Below are 19,800 nucleotides of genomic sequence, written 5' to 3'. Positions count from 1 at the left end.
CTCCAAAGACACACTTTGCCAGGTGAATGAGCAAGCCGTGCATGTGAAGATGGTTAAAAAGTTGGTGTAAATGTTCTAGATGTTCTGCCTCTGAAGTGGACAGAGGTATCAGTCAGGTATAGTCCGACTGTTAAGTAGACGATAATCACTACAGGGTCACCACCCATTACTTTTCTTTGACACTCCATGAAGAGGCAAAGACCAGCTGCTACCAGATAGTCAGCAGGTTCCTTGCACCAGCATGAAGGTAAACAATTGTTTCGCTGCTTTGAACCTATTGAGTTTCAGACATTGTCGTTAATGAATGAATTGGCATGCGTGGTGTTGTCAGTATGTGAGGCACTCTATTATACTGCACTTGTGCAAGCATGAGTGACTGTTGCGTAATTTCTGGAAACTGCCTAAAAAGTTAATATTTGGTGAATCTCCTATTATCAGTCATACCCCAGCACAATCACTGTGACAAAATAGATCATGGCTGCTTAGTCTGCTCACCGTGTCCAGAAGATGACAGTGATGAAGATCTGGGAGTAGCCCAAAAAATGATAAAAAGTCTGCTCCTAGTATCGGGTGCACCACATGACCAACTATAAACTACCATTCACATCTGTTGTGGAGACAAAAGGTGAAGGCTAACGTTACCTGTCTGTACATTTGTATGGTGGAGTTGCTGGTAGCAAAATGATGGTAGTCGTCACGACTATGGTGAGGCTGGCGGCTGGCCATGAAAATAGACTCATCTGCTCTTGTGTCCACCAAGAATGGCTGTTTCATGTATTGTGCAGTCCCAGAAAGCCGATGGCTGTCATTTGGAGAGTCAGTCACCATCATTACTGACTTCCAGTTGCATTTCCCATTCAGCATGATGCACTTCACTTCCTTGCAGCTGTACCAAACCATCTGTGGTAGCAACATAATTTTGTAACTAATGGCTAACAATTGTAACTCCTTGTTGAGTAATGGCATCGTGGTTGGCTTGTGCTTGCTTGGAAACTGCAACTTGTGTAGTAAGTTTTGCTAACTGTGCTTGAAGTGACACAAATATCGCCATGGTGATATTATCTGGTTGTGGGCTGACAGCCTCTACTCTAGCAGATGGATACATCTCAACAGTGCAATCAGCTGTTTGTGTAAGCACATCCAATTCTCCCATGCACACATTGAGTATCTTTTATGCGACAACCAAATATTTCTGAGAATATCATCAGTGACTGCATTAGTTTTCAGTGTTGATAGATCACATAGCAACTGCAAATGTGAGTGATTGCCTAGTTCTTCTGCCCGCAGTGACTTCTCTAAATCTCTTGGTTTATGACTGACATGCACTTGGTCAGTACACCTTTAAGTGCTGTATACCACTCTGTAGCTGCTAGGATGTTCTTCATATTAGTGGTCATCTCTTCATTAAGTGTTGCAGTGATGTAACAGTATTTGGTCTTGTCTGCTATAACATGTGCCAGAACAAAGTGGCTCTCCACCTTGAAAACAAAAGCACGGGATTTTTTTTGCCAGAATGGAGGTTGCTTCACTGCAGTGCAGCTGACTACCATGCTTGCAGGCTCCTAATCTGCTGCTGTTGCTGCTGCCCTTGGTAAAGTCTCATATTCTATGTAAATCACGGAAGAAATAAGCGGTGCGACTGTTACACCTTTATGTTGCAGTGCGAGGGGTTTATGAACAAGCTGTAGCTGACAGAATTGCTTAAACTTGTCAGATGGTGCAGTTGAGTCTTTGTTGTGTTGTGTGGCATGGTTGTTTCTTACTAGTCTCATTGTGTCGAGTGCATGATCATATTGGAGTCGCTAATAAATGTTGAGTCGATCATATTGGTGTTGCTAATAAATGTTGAGTCTTACAACAAGATATTTATTTCCAGCATAAACAAGTGTAGCATACAGAAATGTGAGTAAGTGATGTCTCTGATACAACATAGCAACAAAGAAAAACTAAAGAATAAACAACACTTGCATACATACACTGTCACTGCATTCTCTTTTTCCACAGAATGACCACAGCTCATGCCAAGACTACAAAAAAAAAGTTTAATATCTATGTGCACTTGTGTTAAATGTTTTTATACTGCCACTGCAGCCTGATCATGAAATCTAACCTCGAACATGTTACTAATTAAATAATTTAAGTAGTCAACAAATTTTCTGATTGGTAGTGGAATTTGTAAAAACTTTTCATATTTTTGAAACAGTCATGGTTGATTAAAAGTGAGTATGTCCTTAAATGGATGTAATTGTTGAAAAATATGCAGTTTTTTTTAACATGGGCTATATAGTGAATAATGTGTGATTTTTCACATACACAAAAAAAGTCAAATGATCGTTATGTTGTGATCATCATTAGGATTTGAGTGTGACACTTACATAGACAAACATGAAGCTGCTCTACTTTTCTACAAATTTAACTTTAAGCATCTTATTAAATTTTGCAACATATACCAATTTATAAAAAAAATGCTTTGTCTTCTCCAGTCATTGTTTGTGTAGAAAAATTGGAGGTGTGATATAAGTGTTAATAATTGCCTAGAGAGAAAGAGAGAGAGAGAGACAGAGAGAGAATATCATTCTACACTATGTGCTTGGCAGTGAATCTATTTATTTTTTTTCTTGCTTTCAGGACTTAATGCACTAAAATAGGTATTTGACTCTGATTTTTATTTAATAATACAGTTGTTTTGTAAGTCATAGATTTAAATTTTACTCAATCATTTTCATTGCATTAATTATATTTGTCATAATTCTGCAATATAGAGGTCGAGACCAATATAAACCATCTCTATGAATACGTGAATCATTGGAATGTTTATAAATCAGTGTGGTCTCTTGACAAAGATTTGTTTATAAGTCATTATGAAAATGACAAACGCTCAGCAGAGGCATTTGACGCTGACATTAGCAGGTGAGAGAAATACAATTTATGTGTGTGCTATTCTGCTTCATATCAAGAAAGCATTTTTTTTTTGGACCACTTGGATAGTGAAGAAATGTTCCTTTGGTATTTCCCATATCTCAGTTGGGATTATCAATTTTAATGAGACTAAGTTGGATTTAAAGTTCTTTGCTTTCTTTTGTTTAGCTTGAAGATTTCCACGTTATTAATTTAGTACAATGAATACATAGTTTAGAGTACAACAGACTGTGTTATCATTCTTGTGGAATACTGTTGCCAGCACAAAAAGGACTTGTCAGGAGCTTGTGCCATAACAAAAATGGCTTCTTTTGTATTTTATATGATACCTGAAAGCCCTGAATGGAGTGAAAACTGCAATAGCAGTAAAGATAACTGTTCATTGTCTAGTTTATGTGTTAACCAGTTGACAGTCACATAAACAAGATTTGAATAATTTGTAAGCTTTTTGACAATGTCCTTTGCCACAGCTAACTAACAAAAACACACACTTGTATCACATTGTCCAAACCAGCTAAATTGGCCTGACACTGCTACCAGTTGAGCTGCATCACAGGGATAATGTACCTTGCAAAAGGACAATATGAGCTTGTGTGTGTGTGTGTGTGTGTGTGTGTGTGTGTGTGCGTGTGTGTGTAACCTCCCAGGAGGTTTGTTGTTTGTAAGCTTAGCAAGGATTTCAGTCTTGTTCTAACTGGTGAGAGGGCACCTTTATTCCTTCCATTATTTCTGTTGTATTATATAATGGAATGGAAGAATCTTTCCTTATCGTCCTGGAAATTTGAGGTTATTCATAAATACCCTACAAAAGTACGGAAAAATGAGACATATCACTGGATAGAGAAGCTCTGCAAGTTTCAATTTGCAATGCATGCTGGGCGTACTGAGTACACCACTTGAGGGCAGGTGTGTGAAGACACAGCATATAATGGGGTGATGTCTGCAATTTGTGTCCTTCAATTCGCTAAATGTTAGTTGCAATGGTTCAGTGACTATTTCAAGCCAAATATCAAGTAAAAATACCAGCAGATGAAACAGTTCATAGGTGGTAGTACACATTTTGTGAGACGGGCTGTCTATGTGCTGCAAAGAAACCAGGCTGGCCATAACTGTTGGCCAAGAAGGTTGAAAGGGTTTGGATGGTGAGGTATTGGTTCTTGATAGAATCGTGATTAATAAATGTCCTTCTTAAAGGGCTCTCACATGCTCAGTATTTATTTCACAATAATATCATGTCAATATATTGTGCAAAAGTGCAAGGCTAAGAATGGAACAATATTATTGCACAGTAACAATATTATTGCACAGTATTTATGCTTGGGACAATGACTTTGTAGTGAACATGTCAATGCTTGATGAAGTAGACTTCACATTTCTTGTAATAGCAGTTGATAAAAGTTGCAAAAAGAAGAGCAATAGGAAGTGGAAATGGGCAGAAAAGGGTTCAGAAGGTCTTCTTCACCTGCCCATACTAAAATGCTAAGAGAGCTTGCAGCAGAGGCAGATAACTATCACAATTTTTTAGGAATGAATGACGAATCTATCAGCGAATTAGTGAACTTCATTTCACTTTATGTACACAGAAAAAATGCTGTTTACATACTGATTGGATTTCACTTCTCGTAATCCTGGAAGCAATCTAAAACCAGGAATAGTGACACATTATTGTAAAGGACTGCTAGTGGTGTTACGTATTTTTGCAGTAGATAATTCAGGCTACCGAAACAAACAAATAAGCAGTTGCAGTGTTATTTCCCTGCACTTTAAAACATTTGTCAAATTTTTGTCAACTAATCACCAAATAAGTATTAAATACATACTCAAACCACTCCCCTGACTGCACTTCAACAGACGATTCTTTTCATCTATCTTTCCTGATATATTCAAATTTCTATGATGTTATTGTAAAAGTTGTTTGATTGTCTGCAATTAACAAAATCTAAGCAGGAATTGTCGTGCACAATATCACCCTTACATGGTAGAATATATTGGAAAAATATATTGAATGAGCTTCAATATTTTTAAAGTTCTGCAGTCTCCTTCATTATATTGCACAAATCGTCATTACTATTCTAAGGCAGTTAAAATCATTGCACAATAATCAGTATTGCACAATAAATTTTGCACATGTGAGGGCCTTTTTATGTTAATCTTTGAAATAATTTTCATGCCATTCAACCAATGAGTATTATTACATGATTAAATAATGGTAGGTGTTGTGCAGAAATTCTGTACCATTATGTATGCCATCCCATATAAATGAGTAAGTGTGTTTCTATCTTCTAATAAGTCAGCAAAAATAATCAAGCTTTGAAAATGTAATTGAATGGATAAAAAATCTACTCACTAAGCTGTGGCAGGAGAAAAAAACATGTAAAAATTATGGAAACATGCAAGCATTTGAAGTCATTGGATCCTTTTGTCAGAAGTTTGGTACTGAAGGAAGAGGCATGAAGGAAAAGGACTGGAGAGGATTAGGAAATAGAAAGAGCTCTGGAAAAATCCCCCCTCAGGGGAGATGTACTAGATGGGTCAGGGGAGACTTACCAGACTGGATAAGAAGGAATGTCTTTCTGCTCACCCTGTCCAGTAAGTCTCCCCTGACCTGGAATTCTGGGCGACCTTTCCAAACTCTCTACATTTTGTAAACCTCACCAGCCTTTTCCTTCACCCCTCTTCCTTCTCCTTCAACCTTTTCTACCAGAAAAAGGAGCCACTGGCTCCAAAAAGTTTGCAAATTTAATTCCTTTATATGTGTGTTCTCCTGCCACCACTTGGTGAGTAGATTTTTATATGTCCAATTACATTACATGAACTGACCAATTAGTCACAATACCCTCTTAAATCCATTAAGTATGGTAAACTTAGTGCAAGCTTGACTATTTATAGTACATTTCACCCAATCACCTTAAATTTCCTTTATCAAACCCTGTTCCACACTAGTGTTACCATCCTGTAGAAAACAGTACAAACCCATACCAGCTGTCGCCAAACACCATCGTTTGAGAAATCAAACCTACAAAATTTCATTAGAAAAATAAACCTTAATCTAGAAACTCATCATTGGACTATCACAATCATTAATTTTGATCAGTAGGCTTAATCTAGAAATTTGACAGGGATTGACACCACCAGTAAATCAGAGCTTGTCTCTCCTGCTGGGAGACTCACAGCATTGTCAGCACTAGCATTACCATTTATGGTGGACACTCTTATCTGAGCAAAATTCGGTCCAGAAAAATATTGCTTCCCCTTGCAGATGAAGTATACTGAGACCATGGTAATTGTTTTAAAATCTCCACAAGTCTCCACTACTTCACACTACTTCAGCATACACAACTATAAGTGCTGCCCCCCCCCCCCCCCCCCCCCCAACAAGGACACAAAAAGTCATCAGGCCACAACAGATTTCTATTCATAAGAGTATTCTGGCTATGAGGGCTACAGCACACTTTGATCATCCTTAACCTTTGTGACATCATATGCTGTAATTCACCCTAAACACATGACATCACAATGAAGCCATCATTATCAATGACATCATTTTGATGCAGTTGCTGATATCAACCATGACGTGATGGGATGTGTACTGCAAGAGTTTGATTATCATATTGGTGATTGCCGCATCACAAATCGTACCGTATCGAATGGCTGTAATGTGTGTTACAAACTTGCAGAGTTGCTTTCTCCATTGATATGCTTCATTTTTGTTTATGTCTTGTGATTTTCATGCAGGTGTTTTCTGAAACCCTGAACATACTTATGAATAACCCTTTATATTTAGCTACAATTTGAAATTAATATCTAGCATTCCCAGTAAAAGAGGTAACATTTCTTTAAATTGTTTTGTAACCATGTGAAATGTTTTGTTAAGGGTATTCTTATGCTATGACCCAACACTTATATTTTAGAAGTATTTATTTATTCTCAACAATATTATGGGAAAGATAGATTCCTATTCACCATAAAGATGACCTGTTGAGTTGCACTCAGGCACAATGAAAGGACTGTTATACACTGAGCATTTAGCCAAAGGCATCTTCAGAAAGGAAACACACAAGATACACACATACACATTCACACAAGCAAGCACATATCATGCACACATGGCCACTCTGGCCAGAGCTAGCTGTCATGCGTGCATGAGCAGTAATGCGTGTGTGAGTTGTGCTTGCTTCTGTGAATGTTTGTGTTTCTGAAGAAGGCTTTGACTGAAAGCTCATTGTGTACAGTCTTTTCGCTGTGCCTGTCTGCAATACACATCATCTTTACAGTGAGTATTGTTGATATTCCAGCCTGATCAATTCATTGCTTTGTTTATTCCCACGATTTTTACAGTATTAACTTTTTTTTGGTGATTTGATTGGACCATCCATGAACTGTCTTTGCTATCAATCATTAATTCAAAATGTCTTTCCACTCAACCTGTCCAATAACTCTCCCCTGACCCACAATTCTGGGAATACACAGTAATGTACCCCATTTGCAAAAATAGGGATAAGAGTAGAGTGTAGCTAGGTAAAAGACTAAAATGGAATTAATACATAAGTAAATGAAACAAGAAGATAAGATGACATGTTTCATACTTGGAAAGAAATGTTCATTCAGAAAGACAGTCAGCTGATTTATTTTAAATTCTTTCATGCTGTTGTCTTACAGAATTATCTTTTAGGAGAATGTACTGAAAGTAAATAAAGCACTGACTCATTAAAAGTGAGCAATAATAATTGTGAGTAGAGTGAATAATGGCACATGTTACTGATACCACTACAAAGATCTTGGAATTTTTACTCTCACTTACTAATACGTTATCCCCTTAACTTATTTGTTGCTCATGATTGAAATCAGTTTCTCTTGAATTTGCCTTTGTACAATTGCTATATAACATGCCTTGCTGGCTACTTCGTGAGTTGCTGGTGCTCAAAAATGCCTTTAAGATGACAAAGATGACATTATCAACAGCTCACCGAGTTTGAACGAGATCATGTAATAGGGCTGTGAGAAGCTGGATGTTCCTTCCGCAGTATTGCAGAAAGACTTGGCAGGAATGTAGCCACTGTATATGATTGCTGACAGTGGTGGTTGTGGGAAGATCATCGTCATAAGAAGACTGGGCTCCGAACAGCCACATGGCACTACAGACAGAGAGGATTATCGTGTTCAGCATATGACTGTGATGCACTGCAGTTCGTCTGTGATGCACTGTGCGTACTGCAGTTCGAGCAGTGGTTGACACCACAGTCACACAATGAACTGTTGCAAATTGGTTATATCAAGGACAGCTCTGAGCCAGATGCCCTGAAGTGTGCATTCCACTGAATCCAAACCTCCACTGGTTGTGATTCAGTAGTGTTAAGTGAGAGCTCATTGGAGGGCAGAGTGGGGGTTTGTTGTGTTTCCAGATAAGAACCAGTTCTGCCTCAGTGCCAGTGATGACCATGTGTTGGTTACTAGGAGGACAGTTGAGTACCTGCAGCCAACCTGTCCACCAACTAGACACACTGGACCTTCACCTCGGATTATGATCTGACGTATGATTCCGTATGATGGCAGGGGCATTCTCTTGGTTACCCCAAGCACCCTGATTGCAAATTTGTATGTCAGGCTGTTATGCTGCCATTCACGAACAGCATTCAGGGGCTATTTTCAAACAGGGCAATGCTCGCCCATATACCACAGTCTAAACCAACAAGCTGTACAGACTGTTGACACGTTGCCTTGGCCTGCTCGGATCACCATATCTGTTCCCAGCTGACCATGTATGGGACATCATTGGATGACAGCTCCACCATTATCAACACCTAACATTAACCATCCTTGTATTGACTGACCAAGTACAACAATCAGGGAACACAGTCCCCTAAATTGACATTAGCACCTGTATGACAAAATGTTCGTATACTTGCATTCGACATTCTTACAGTTATACAGGTTATTAATGTACTAGCATTTCACATTTGCAATGGCTTTTCTCACACTTACATTAACCTGTGATCTACACTAACCACTTAAATATGATACCTAGACAAATGTATTCCCAAAATTTCATTATTCTACATTACTGATAGTGTTTGTTTTTTTACCCCTTGAGTACACATACCTTGAATTATTCCACATACCTGAAGGTACTCCTCTGTGAAAGAATATGCTGAACATTATGAGTGAATAATGAAACTTTTTCTTTAATTATTTCTTTACTTACAATTTTAAGAGACATTGTGTGACTAAATGGTTTCCATTAGAAGCAGGAGTAACAGAGTGAAATATTGAATTTACAACATTATTAACTTTGACTTTATATCTTGGCTAGGAGAAAGATGCTCAAGACAAAAAGCAAAAGAAAAATTGAATAGCTGCTGGGAACAGAAAACAGATACTGGATCAAAAGCAATGAAAGATGGCAAACTCACCTCAGTTCATTGGTACTTTTGTAGGATGTTGTGAAAACAAAGAATGCCACACTCTGGTTACAAGAATTTTCACTTCCAGTTCCTGGCAAGAGATTTGTCAGACAATCCTAGGAATTGCTGGTCATACATAAAGTCAATGAATGGACCCAAAATTTCCATTCAGCCCCTCGTGGCTATGTCAGATTTTGAAATTAAAGACAACTGCCATAAATCAGATATTTTTGATTCCAAATGTAAAATTTTATTTACACATGAGGATAAAAATGTGGCATTGTTTGACTACCTCACAGATTCACTAATAAGAGATGTTGAAATGAGCACCCCAATGTTTTAAAAAAAATTAAAGACTATTTAAAGTTAACAATGTACTGGGCCTTGATGAGACTCCAGTCACACTTTACACTGACTATGTTGTGGAATTTCCACCGCTTCCATTGCTCATATTTATCAAGAATATCTTGCAAAACAAATGGTTCCATAAAACTGGAAAAGAGAACAGGGTAAAAGTTCAGATGCACAAAAGTACAGGCCAATATCATTGATGTGTGTCTGTTTCAGGCTCCAAGAGCGTATTCTGAGCTCAAACATTGACATTTCTGGAGGAAAATGAAATTTCTCTCAAAGAAAAAAATATCACTCATGTAAAAGAAACACCTGTGTTTATTCACACAAAGTATCACACAAAAATTACAATACAGGGGGCCAGGTAGATTCTGTCTGTCCAGATTGTTGAGAGGCATCCCACTCTTTATCACATTGTCAACTACTAAACTTTGCATATACATATTTGACTAAATGAATATTGGATTAGTAAATCTCTGTACAATTTAATGGATGGTGAATATTCAACAGAAATGACAGCAGCATTGGTGTGCTCCAAGGAGGCATAACAAGACCTCCAATGTTCTCAATTTTTAAATGGTTCATCATAAAGTGCAGAAAGATTTGAACAAAGTTTCCACTTAGTGTAATAAATACACTTGTCTGTAAATATGGATAAGTGCAAGATAATGCTTACAATAAAGAAAAGGAAAATTAGTGGAGGACATCTTGAGCATATTACATCATATAAGGCATTCATATACATCTACATAATACTCCACGAGCCACTGTACACCATGGTGGAGGGTACCCTTTATCACAACCAGTCACTTACTTTCCTGTTCCACTCACAGATAGAGTAGGGGAAAATGACTATCTGTATGTCTCCGTATGAGGCTTAATTTCTCGTGTCTTGTCTTTGTGGTTGCTACGTGAAGTGTATGTTGGTGGCAGTAGGATCATTCTGCAGTCAGCTTCGTGTGCCAGTTCTGTAAAATTTCTCAGTAGTGTTCTTCGAAATGAATGTCTTCTTTCGTCCAGGGATTCTACTGGTAACAAATCTAGCAGCTTGCCTTTGAATTGCTTCAATGTCATCTTTCAGTCTGCCCTGGTGTGGACCCCAGACACTTGTGCAGTACTCAAGAATAGGTCACACTAGCACCCTACGAGGAGTCTCCTTTACAGATGAACCACACTTTCCTAAATTCTCCCAATGACCATTCACCTTCCCTACCACAATCCTCACATGCTCAATCCATTCCATTTCATGTAGCATCACAACATTATGCCCAGATGTTTAAACGATGCGATTATGTCAAGCAGGACACTGCTAATGCTGTATCTGAACATTATGGGTTTGTTTTTCCTATTGATCCACATTAACTCACATTTTTATACATTAAGAGCCAGCTGTGATTCATCAGACCAACTAGAAATTTTATCTAGGTCATCTTGTATAACCTACAGTCACTTGTCTTTGACACCTTTCTGTACACCACTGCACCATCAGTGAACAACTGCAGATTGCTGGCCACCCTGTCTGCCAGATTATTTATGTATGTAGAAAATAGCAATGGTCCTATCACCCTTCCCTGGGGCACTCCTGATGTTACCCCTGCCTCCAATGAACACTCGCTATTGAGGACAACATACTGAGTCCTATTGCTTAAGAAGTCTCCGGGCCAGTCACATATCTGGGAGCCTAATCCGAATGCTCGTACCTATGTTAACAGTGTGCAGTGGGGCACCATGTCTAATGCTTTTTGGGAATCTGGAAATATGGAATCTGCCTGTATCCGTTCATCCACAGTTTGCAGTATATCGCATGAGAAAAGAGCAAGCTGGGTTTTGCATGAGAGATGCTTTCTAAAGCTGTGCTGATACATGGACATGAGCTTTTCGTTCTCTAGGAAATTTATTATATTCAAACTCAGAATATTCTCTAGAGTTCTGCAGCAAACCAATGTTGAGGATATTGATCTGTAATTTTGCAGGTCTGTTTTTTTTACCCTTCTTGTATACAGGAGTCACCTGCACTTCTTGCTTGGTACTGTGCACTGGTCAAGAGACTCACTATAAATCCAAACTAAGTAAGGGGCCAGTGATGTAGAGAACTCTCTGTAAAACAAAACTGTGATTCCATCCAGACCTGGTGACTTATTTGTTTTCAACTCTCTCAGTTCTTTCTCTATGGCAGGGAGGCTTATTACTGTGTCATCCATATGGGACTCTGTGCAATGGTTGAACAACAGTATGTTTTTTACGATTCTCCTGGATGAACAGTTTCCTAAATGTGGGGTTTAAAACTTTGGCCTTCCTTTTGCTATCTTCTACTGCCAAACCATGCTGATCAATGAGTGACTGCTAGGGAAGCCTTAGACCCACTTAGAGATTTTACTTAGGACGAGAATTTTTTCAGGTTCTCTGCCAAATCTTTAGCCAAGGTATGACGGTGGTACCTGTTGTGTGTTTCACACATAGATCTTCTCATAGACATCTTTGCCTGTTATCATTCGTGCGTCCTCCTTTGAACTGAGAGTGCAACAGCCTATGCTTCATCAGCATTTTCCAAATTTCATTATTAAACCATGTTGGGTCTTTTCCATCCTTAATCTGCTTACTAGGCACGTACTTGTCAACAGTACAATTTACAATCTGTTCAAAATTCGCCCATAATTCGTCTGTGGTCATTATTCTGGAATTAAGTGATTGCTGTTCATTGTCTAAGTGAGATGCTAACAACTGCTTATCTGCTCTTTGTAGCAGAGACACTCTCCTAGCTCTCTTGACTGATTTATTAACTTTGATAACTATTGCCACTATGATGACATCATGATCACTTATCTCCATTTCGTTACTGATGCCATCAACAAGGTCTGACCTGTTTGTAGCTACAAGGTCCAAGATACTTCCATTGCATCTAGGCTGCTATACTAGCTGCTCAAGACAATTTTCGGAAAACATGTTCAAAATTGCTTCACAAGACTGTCTGTCTGTACCCCTGCAATGAAGCCATATATGTCCCAGTCTCTACTTAGTAGGTTAAAGTCACCACCAACTAGTTTTACACTATCTGGGTATATATGCGCAACTGACAATAGACTTTCTTTGAATGGCTCTAGAACGGTCACAGCAGGGTAGGGTGTTCGGCAAAAATATCCAGCAATTAAGTTGATTTCACGTAGAGCTGTTACATGTGACCAGATAACTTCACAATCACACTCACTTTCAACTTCAGTAGAGACAATATTTTTGTCGAATGCAATGAACACTCCCCCTCCCGTGGTACCTGATCTGTCTTTACAGTAAACATCCCAAGACTCAGTAAATATCTCACAGCTTTTTACTTCGGGTTTTAGACAGCTCTCAGTCCCAAAAAAATTGGACGTTGAGAACTTTCCTGGAGAGCAGTAAATTTGGGAACTTCGTTATGAATACTTCAATAATTTAATGATAAAATTTTTACAATTGGACTGTCTTTACAATGAAAGCAGTCTGATTTCCCTATATATGCCTCTGAACTGGCCAGTGTTCATGAGAGTACCTTCATTCAGGGGTAGTGAGAAGTGGTGTGAATGGGATGATCATGTACGATCAGTGTTAGGGAAAGTAAATGGAAGACATAGATTTCTAGGAAGAGTTCTAGGAAAGTGCAGTGCAGCTGTGAAGGAAATTGCATAAAAAGGAACATATAATATTCTCTGTTATTTCAGACCCTGCTTAGCATTGAAACCCTGTTTATTCTTAGTTTGGTACATTGTTGACACATTGCAGAACTCTCATGGACACTTTATCTGTGGCTCCAGAGCAGTTTGAGTCTCAGGATGCACAATCCTCAACCTAGTTGGTTGTGTCTAGTTTGAAGCAGGTTATACTATGCTTGATTTTAGTGTTTTATTGTGAAAATCTGGTCTTCATATTTTTCCTGATTTTGTGGCAAGCCTATTTATGCTAATAATTGTTTAAAAGTACAAAATGTTGAAGATTTTTGTGCCTATAACTTCTTGTTTTTGTATGAATGGCAAGCCATGGCAAAAAAGTTGAAAGATAAGAAGATACTGGTATTACTCCTGGAGGATTTTCATCTGATTTTGATACACCAAATGAGAAACTGATGAGTGTGTGTGTGCATGAGGGTGTCATATTCTTGAAGAATTGAAGGAATTTACAGGCCAAACAAACAAAAAATGACACCATCCCTATACCAGTTATCAACAGATTAGTTCCACTTATTCTCCAGAATCTGAAGAAATTCAGTTTCAAGATAGCAGTGATAAGGAGAGGAATCTTCCATTTCTTTTTGAAAGAAAGAAGGTATTTTCACTACCAAATGAAATTAAAACCCAAAATCGTGGAGCTCATGACCAGATTGTATTGCTAGCCATGGAAAATGCTAAAAGTGTGGCGTTTTCGATATGGAGTCAAGACCTCATTCAATGTCTTCCCAGTGTAAGGTGTTTTTATGTCACTGAGAGAAAAAATGTTTTTATCAATACACTTCTCATGGCATAAGGTTTGTTGGTGGCTGTACCTTTATGACCTTGCAGGGATCTCATGTCCCTGAAATAAGAGGTCCAAAAACATATTTTTATGGTTTTCCTCCAACTAAGACAGTTTCCAACCTACTGTAATGACATTAAAAAATTGAGAATTGTCAAAGTCAAAGAATAAAGTCCAGACCACAAAGGTTAAATGGGATTTCTTGGAACAAAGACAATGTATTTCTCAGGAAGCCTGTTGGGTAAATTTAGGGTTCCTGTATTTGAGGAATATTGTGACTTTCCTGCTGCCATCAACAAACGTCACGCATAGGGGTAATGAGAAAAGGGTAAGAGAGATTAGGGTAGAGGCAAATAGGCAGTTATTTTTCTTTTGATCATTATGAAATTTAAGTAGGACAGAAAATAGCTAATATTGCTACAAAAAGTGAAAAATCAAGGATGGAATGACAATATTATGAAAAGGATAGATCACTACTCACCACAGTGCAGATGTTGAGTTGCAGAGAGGTGCAAAGAAAAGACTCCAGTACATGGTGAGAAGCCATCTGTATTTTTCATAATATTGTTAATATTGTTACAAAGTACTATCTGCCATGCACTGTGCAATAGCTAGTGAATGTTGTGTAGCAGTGTCTCTTAAAGCAAGTGTGATGTCAGTTATTGAAAGTCTGGATTGCTGTGTCATCACTTGCATGGAGTATTTCCAAATATGGTTTTCATTTTTAAAAAGGGGTATGTGTTTTAGGTTCTGGAGAAAGTAATTCTTTTGGATTTCCATCTGACATTTCTCTTTTTCCCAACACCGCAGGACTATATTGTACCCTGATCTTTAGAGGAAATTTCATTAGTTTATTGTCTCGTTTTGTGAAATCCAGTATATGGCCAGAACTAACATAACATTGTGTTCACTTTCTTAATACACTAAGGGCAAGAACTAAGTCATAATAATTTTCAAAATAAAAAAGTCCTTCCTCATTGACTTAGGAAACAGGACAGAGCATTTTACCATATGAGAATATGTTGACTAGTTCAGTGATAAGAAAGATCTCAACAGTATTATGCACAATACATTCAAAATTGGTGTTATCACAGTACTAGTTTCCAAGCAAATAATGAAGATAAATAGGAGCCATTAATTCTGACTTGTTCCAGTGCTCTCTACTTTCAAGACATGTGTTGAGCACCATCATTACACACAATTACTACAACCTGAAAAATCAGCTGTGGCAGAGCCTTGTCTAACTGAGGGACAAAGAGTGATGTATGATGAGAAACTGGTAGTTACTCCTGAATCTCTCTGTTGAGACTAAGTTTTAAAGGAATTAACTGAAATTAGACTGGCTGATAATATTATAGAGACATATGTTATCTTTGAAGTAAAATATGGAATTGTGTATCATTGAAAATTAAAAAGCAATGGCCTTTCAAGTGGTCTGCAGAGGCATATACTTCATAGTGATTCATTGTTTCTGCCAGTTTTCACCACAGGGATGCTGAACTCTCACTTTGCAGTATTGGTCAACAGAGACAATTTCTGTCACAGGTGCTTTGGTTCTCCAAGGTGTACAAAAGGTCTGCTGTTCATAATAGGAAACAACTCTGGTGAGATTTAGCAAGCAGCATTCTCACCTGAAGATGGTGACAAGATGAACTGCTGAAATATTGTGTCTAAATGACTGTATGGTCTGGCTACAGACAAAAAAAACTATAATCAATTAATGCACCAGAAAATTAACATGAACAGTGACTGCTGCTGTTTGGAAATGTAGGACTACAGAAATGATGCATGTCATCAAGGAAAATAAGAATAGGAAAAATTTTGTGACATTGGGCTTATTTGCCAAATTGAGTTAGGGCCAGCAGTAGTGAAATATGAACAGTATGTGAAAGAAACAAGATCAGTTGTGTTAGAGCAATGATATGTCCAGTATTCATTTTGCACATGTTTAATTCACATGCTTATCTACATGAACCGTTATTCTGCTTATCTATTCTTGAAGGGTATAGCACACTGACAATTTACGTAAATTTTTGTTTGAATGACCACTTTTCAGTCAACACCAAGTCCTGGCCCTGATTTGCTCAAAAAAGTGCAGCCACATTGGGTAATACAGTGAGATGAAATGGGTGCTGACAGTGACCTATCCTTCCACTCCAGGATTCTTACTTCATCTTAAGAAGTGTCTAATACTTAAGTGTTGTTACAGGCAGTGTCTGAAATCAGATCCATCATGTAGTATTGTGATAGTACCATTTGTAGTGTTCGAGAATTTCTGTGTAAATTCTAGAACCACTCAGCCTTCTACCGTCTCGAACACACAATATTCTGGATATGAGTGTCGGATGGTAGAATCCTACCTACTGCGCGTTACATATTTGTGTGTGCCGGTTTAAAATCAGTCGCGGGAAGAAAGTAGACGCGGTGGACAAATTGCACCGACAAGTACTTTCAAGCAATCCATAGATGTTTTAGTGAGTGTGTAAGGAAGAACCTATTGGGTCATTGACTATTGTTATTAAAACAAGGACAGTTAAAAAAGAATTCTTGAAAGCTCTTGACATAATCTTGCTATTGGCAAGACTTATTTTCTGATTCATGTTAAGAAAAGTTATGGTATCTGAGTCAACTTTCTTTTAACTGTAATTCAATCTGTTTCTGACGTTCGGCTTTATGAGAGACTTACAGCAAGTTACATATTTATGTGGAAAGTGAGAGTTTTATTGTGTTTGGAGGGCAAATACATCATTAATTGACGAAAAGTAAATTTTGTATGTCTACTTATTTCATAAGTAGAAAGAATCTAAAAATTCCTGTACCTAGCATTATTTGATGGAGAAGAAGCCAAGAGAGTTTCCAGCAGCCGGCTAGCTAGTAAAGAAGAGTGGCTGCAAGTTCCAAGTAAGTCACGTATTAAAGAATTGGAAGGTAGTTTGGGGGTATAAACCGATATAACCCAGATTCCAAATCACTCTTTAAGTCGTTAGAACATTAGAATGTGGCGACCTGTGTGAAAGGACTGAGAAAACAGGAATTTTAAGTAAAAAACGAAAGAAGAAGCTGTTACATGTTGCCATAGCAACCAAACGTAATAAGACAAGGGAATTACTCCAAGAAATTGGAATATATTCAAGCACCATGTGGAGCAAAATTTAAACGGAAAAACAGTGAAGGAATGAAAAATTCACAACAATAAAAAAGCAAAGAAGATTTTGACATATTTGTCTAAAAAGAAATATGCATAGAATGCTTCAAACAAGAAGATCCACTGCAGGGAGTATACAGCTCTAACAAACATCGCGGGGACACAGACGCGGAAACCAACATACATCCAACGCCGCCGGCTTCAGCTGCTGTTCACCAGTGCTGACCTGCCTCCACATCCGCTCACCTATGCAATGCGAATTCTGTACTGGGTGAGTGTGAAACAAAACTTGATCACTTTAGTATGAAGTGGTACAAGATGCCGTTGAGTGAACTTTTATTATGTAATTATCATATTTAAAGTTAGTTTAAAATGCTCACAAGAGCTAAGGCATATAAAAGTATGGAAAATATACAACAGGTTGGGGAAACTGAAGACCTAGCTATGACCATGAAAATTAGCAAAAAAGTGCCTGACTGGGCTGAGTTGATAAATTTAATCAAAGCTCAGAGTCTTAAGTTAAACTCATTAAGTTCTCAATTAAATACCCAGAGTGAAGCTTTGAGTGCTCAGAGTGAAACTCTAAAAATTCAAACGACAAATTTAGGTTTGTTGAACACCAAAGTCGACTCTCAAAGCAAAGAATTTAGTAATCTATGCGATGGCATGGGTGCTTTGAAGACTGAGTTCAACGCAGTTAAAAGTAGATTTAAAGAATGAGTTGACAAATTCTTTGACCACTCATATAAAATATATCTTTGCTGACCTTAGTCAGAAACAGGGTAACACTTTTCAAGATTTATCGAAAAGGTTAGAACTTAACATTGAGAACAAATGTAATAATGTAGAATATGAACTTATTGAAAAGTTGGAATCTTTTGAAAACGTGTACAGTATTAAGTATAATGATGTAAGGCAGGGGTTGAATACTTCGAAAGAAAGTGTAGAGAATCATAATGAATTAATGCCAGTCAGTCAGTCGCAAATTACAGGTGTCAGTACATGGGTAGATAATGTAGGAAGAAATTTCAAAGAGAAAATAGCTAACTTTGATATAAATGTAATTAGTTTAGTGGAACAATTTGGAGAAATTATAGATCATAAAGTTACCGAGAGAATAACATCTGGAAATGTATTGTCTATTCCTTTATCCGAACTCAGTGATACCAGGAAGGGTATGGACGACCTGTGGAGAGAAATTAAGCTTATCCAAGATAAAGTAGAAAAAACGGTAACTTCATCTAATGTTGTATTAACTAGTGAAGCGGTGACTGATTTGCAATGAGGAGCTAATTCTGGGTTATCTAGACAATTCCATAAATTTAAGCCAGACGGAGAGGTACATCCAACCCATTTCTTAAAAAGATTTAATCAAGCATTACCAAAAAATTGGGAACATTCCAAGAAGACCGAATTTGCTTTGAGGTATGTTCTAGGGGAAGCCTCAGAATGGGGAACAGTAAATATTGAAAATTTTTCCTAGATTTCAAAAGAAATTTAAAGAGAAGTGCTGGTCTGCCAGTGCTCAAGAAAAGTTAATATCAGATCTGTGGAACCCAAAATATTATAATAATACTTGGGGTACTATAAGGAAATGTTTCGACTGGAATTTAACACTACTAAAAAAGGGGGGGGGAATACAATGTAAAGGATGTAAAATTGTACATCCACCATAGATGTTAACATTCTGAGTTAATGGGCAGAGTAATGAACATCGGATCCCAAGTTGTTTTCAGTGTTTTTTCCAAAATAGTTTTCCTGCACTGAATTCCTTTAAAATCTAGAACCATTCTGTAATCTTATTGCTTAGAAAACTGGATATGACTGTAAAATAGAGAACAACTTAAGAGAATCACAGAAAAATTGATATCTAGACAAAAGAACTGAATAGAGTATTACAAATCAGAAACTGCTAATTGGAGTAATCTCCAAACTTCGGTGCTATGTCCTCCTTTCAGTCTGCCCTGTCCTCGCTCGTATCACAGTATGAACACATAATCGTTATGGGCGACACAAACATCGACTTACACTTAAAATCTCCCTCTGCAGAAAAACTAAGGAGACTGTTCCACTCCAATGATATGAGTTTAACAACGCTGGGCCCAACCCATCACATGCCACACAGCCATACACTCATAGATATAATAGCAACAAAGCGACCAGATAAAATAATTTGTGCCAGTCAGACATCCGCTCCGGGACTCTCTGCTCATGATGTGATATTCTTAAATTACTCAATGCATACTACCAAAGAAAAATCTCACCTGGCAACCTACAGAAACCTAAAAAATGTTAACTATGACGCTCTTCAAAAGGCCTGCTCAGACATCCCTTGGCATGATATAAGCAATGAATCAAGTTTAGACGGAAAAATTCGGGAATTATGTCGCAAAATTATTGCACTGTATGACAAACATGCTCCTCAACATACTGTCAAGGTAAAGGGAACTCCCGCTCCGTGGCTCACCACTGAATTATGCCAGTTAATGAATAAATGTGATGCTG

General features: G+C 37.8%; 1 protein-coding gene across 1 annotated transcript in view; it reads left to right on the top strand.

The window, feature by feature from the left end:
* The window catches only part of LOC126417162 (dynein axonemal heavy chain 2), a 959,377-nt gene that overhangs the window by 200,083 nt on the left and 739,494 nt on the right, over positions 1-19,800 (top strand). Inside the window, 1 exon segment of the mRNA XM_050085060.1 lies at positions 2,763-2,910. Coding sequence (XP_049941017.1) covers positions 2,763-2,910 — 148 coding nt within the window.

Source organism: Schistocerca serialis, chromosome 8, assembly GCF_023864345.2.
Source record: "Schistocerca serialis cubense isolate TAMUIC-IGC-003099 chromosome 8, iqSchSeri2.2, whole genome shotgun sequence".
Lineage (NCBI taxonomy): Eukaryota > Metazoa > Arthropoda > Insecta > Orthoptera > Acrididae > Schistocerca > Schistocerca serialis.
This window is presented reverse-complemented; position numbering and strand designations above follow the sequence as displayed.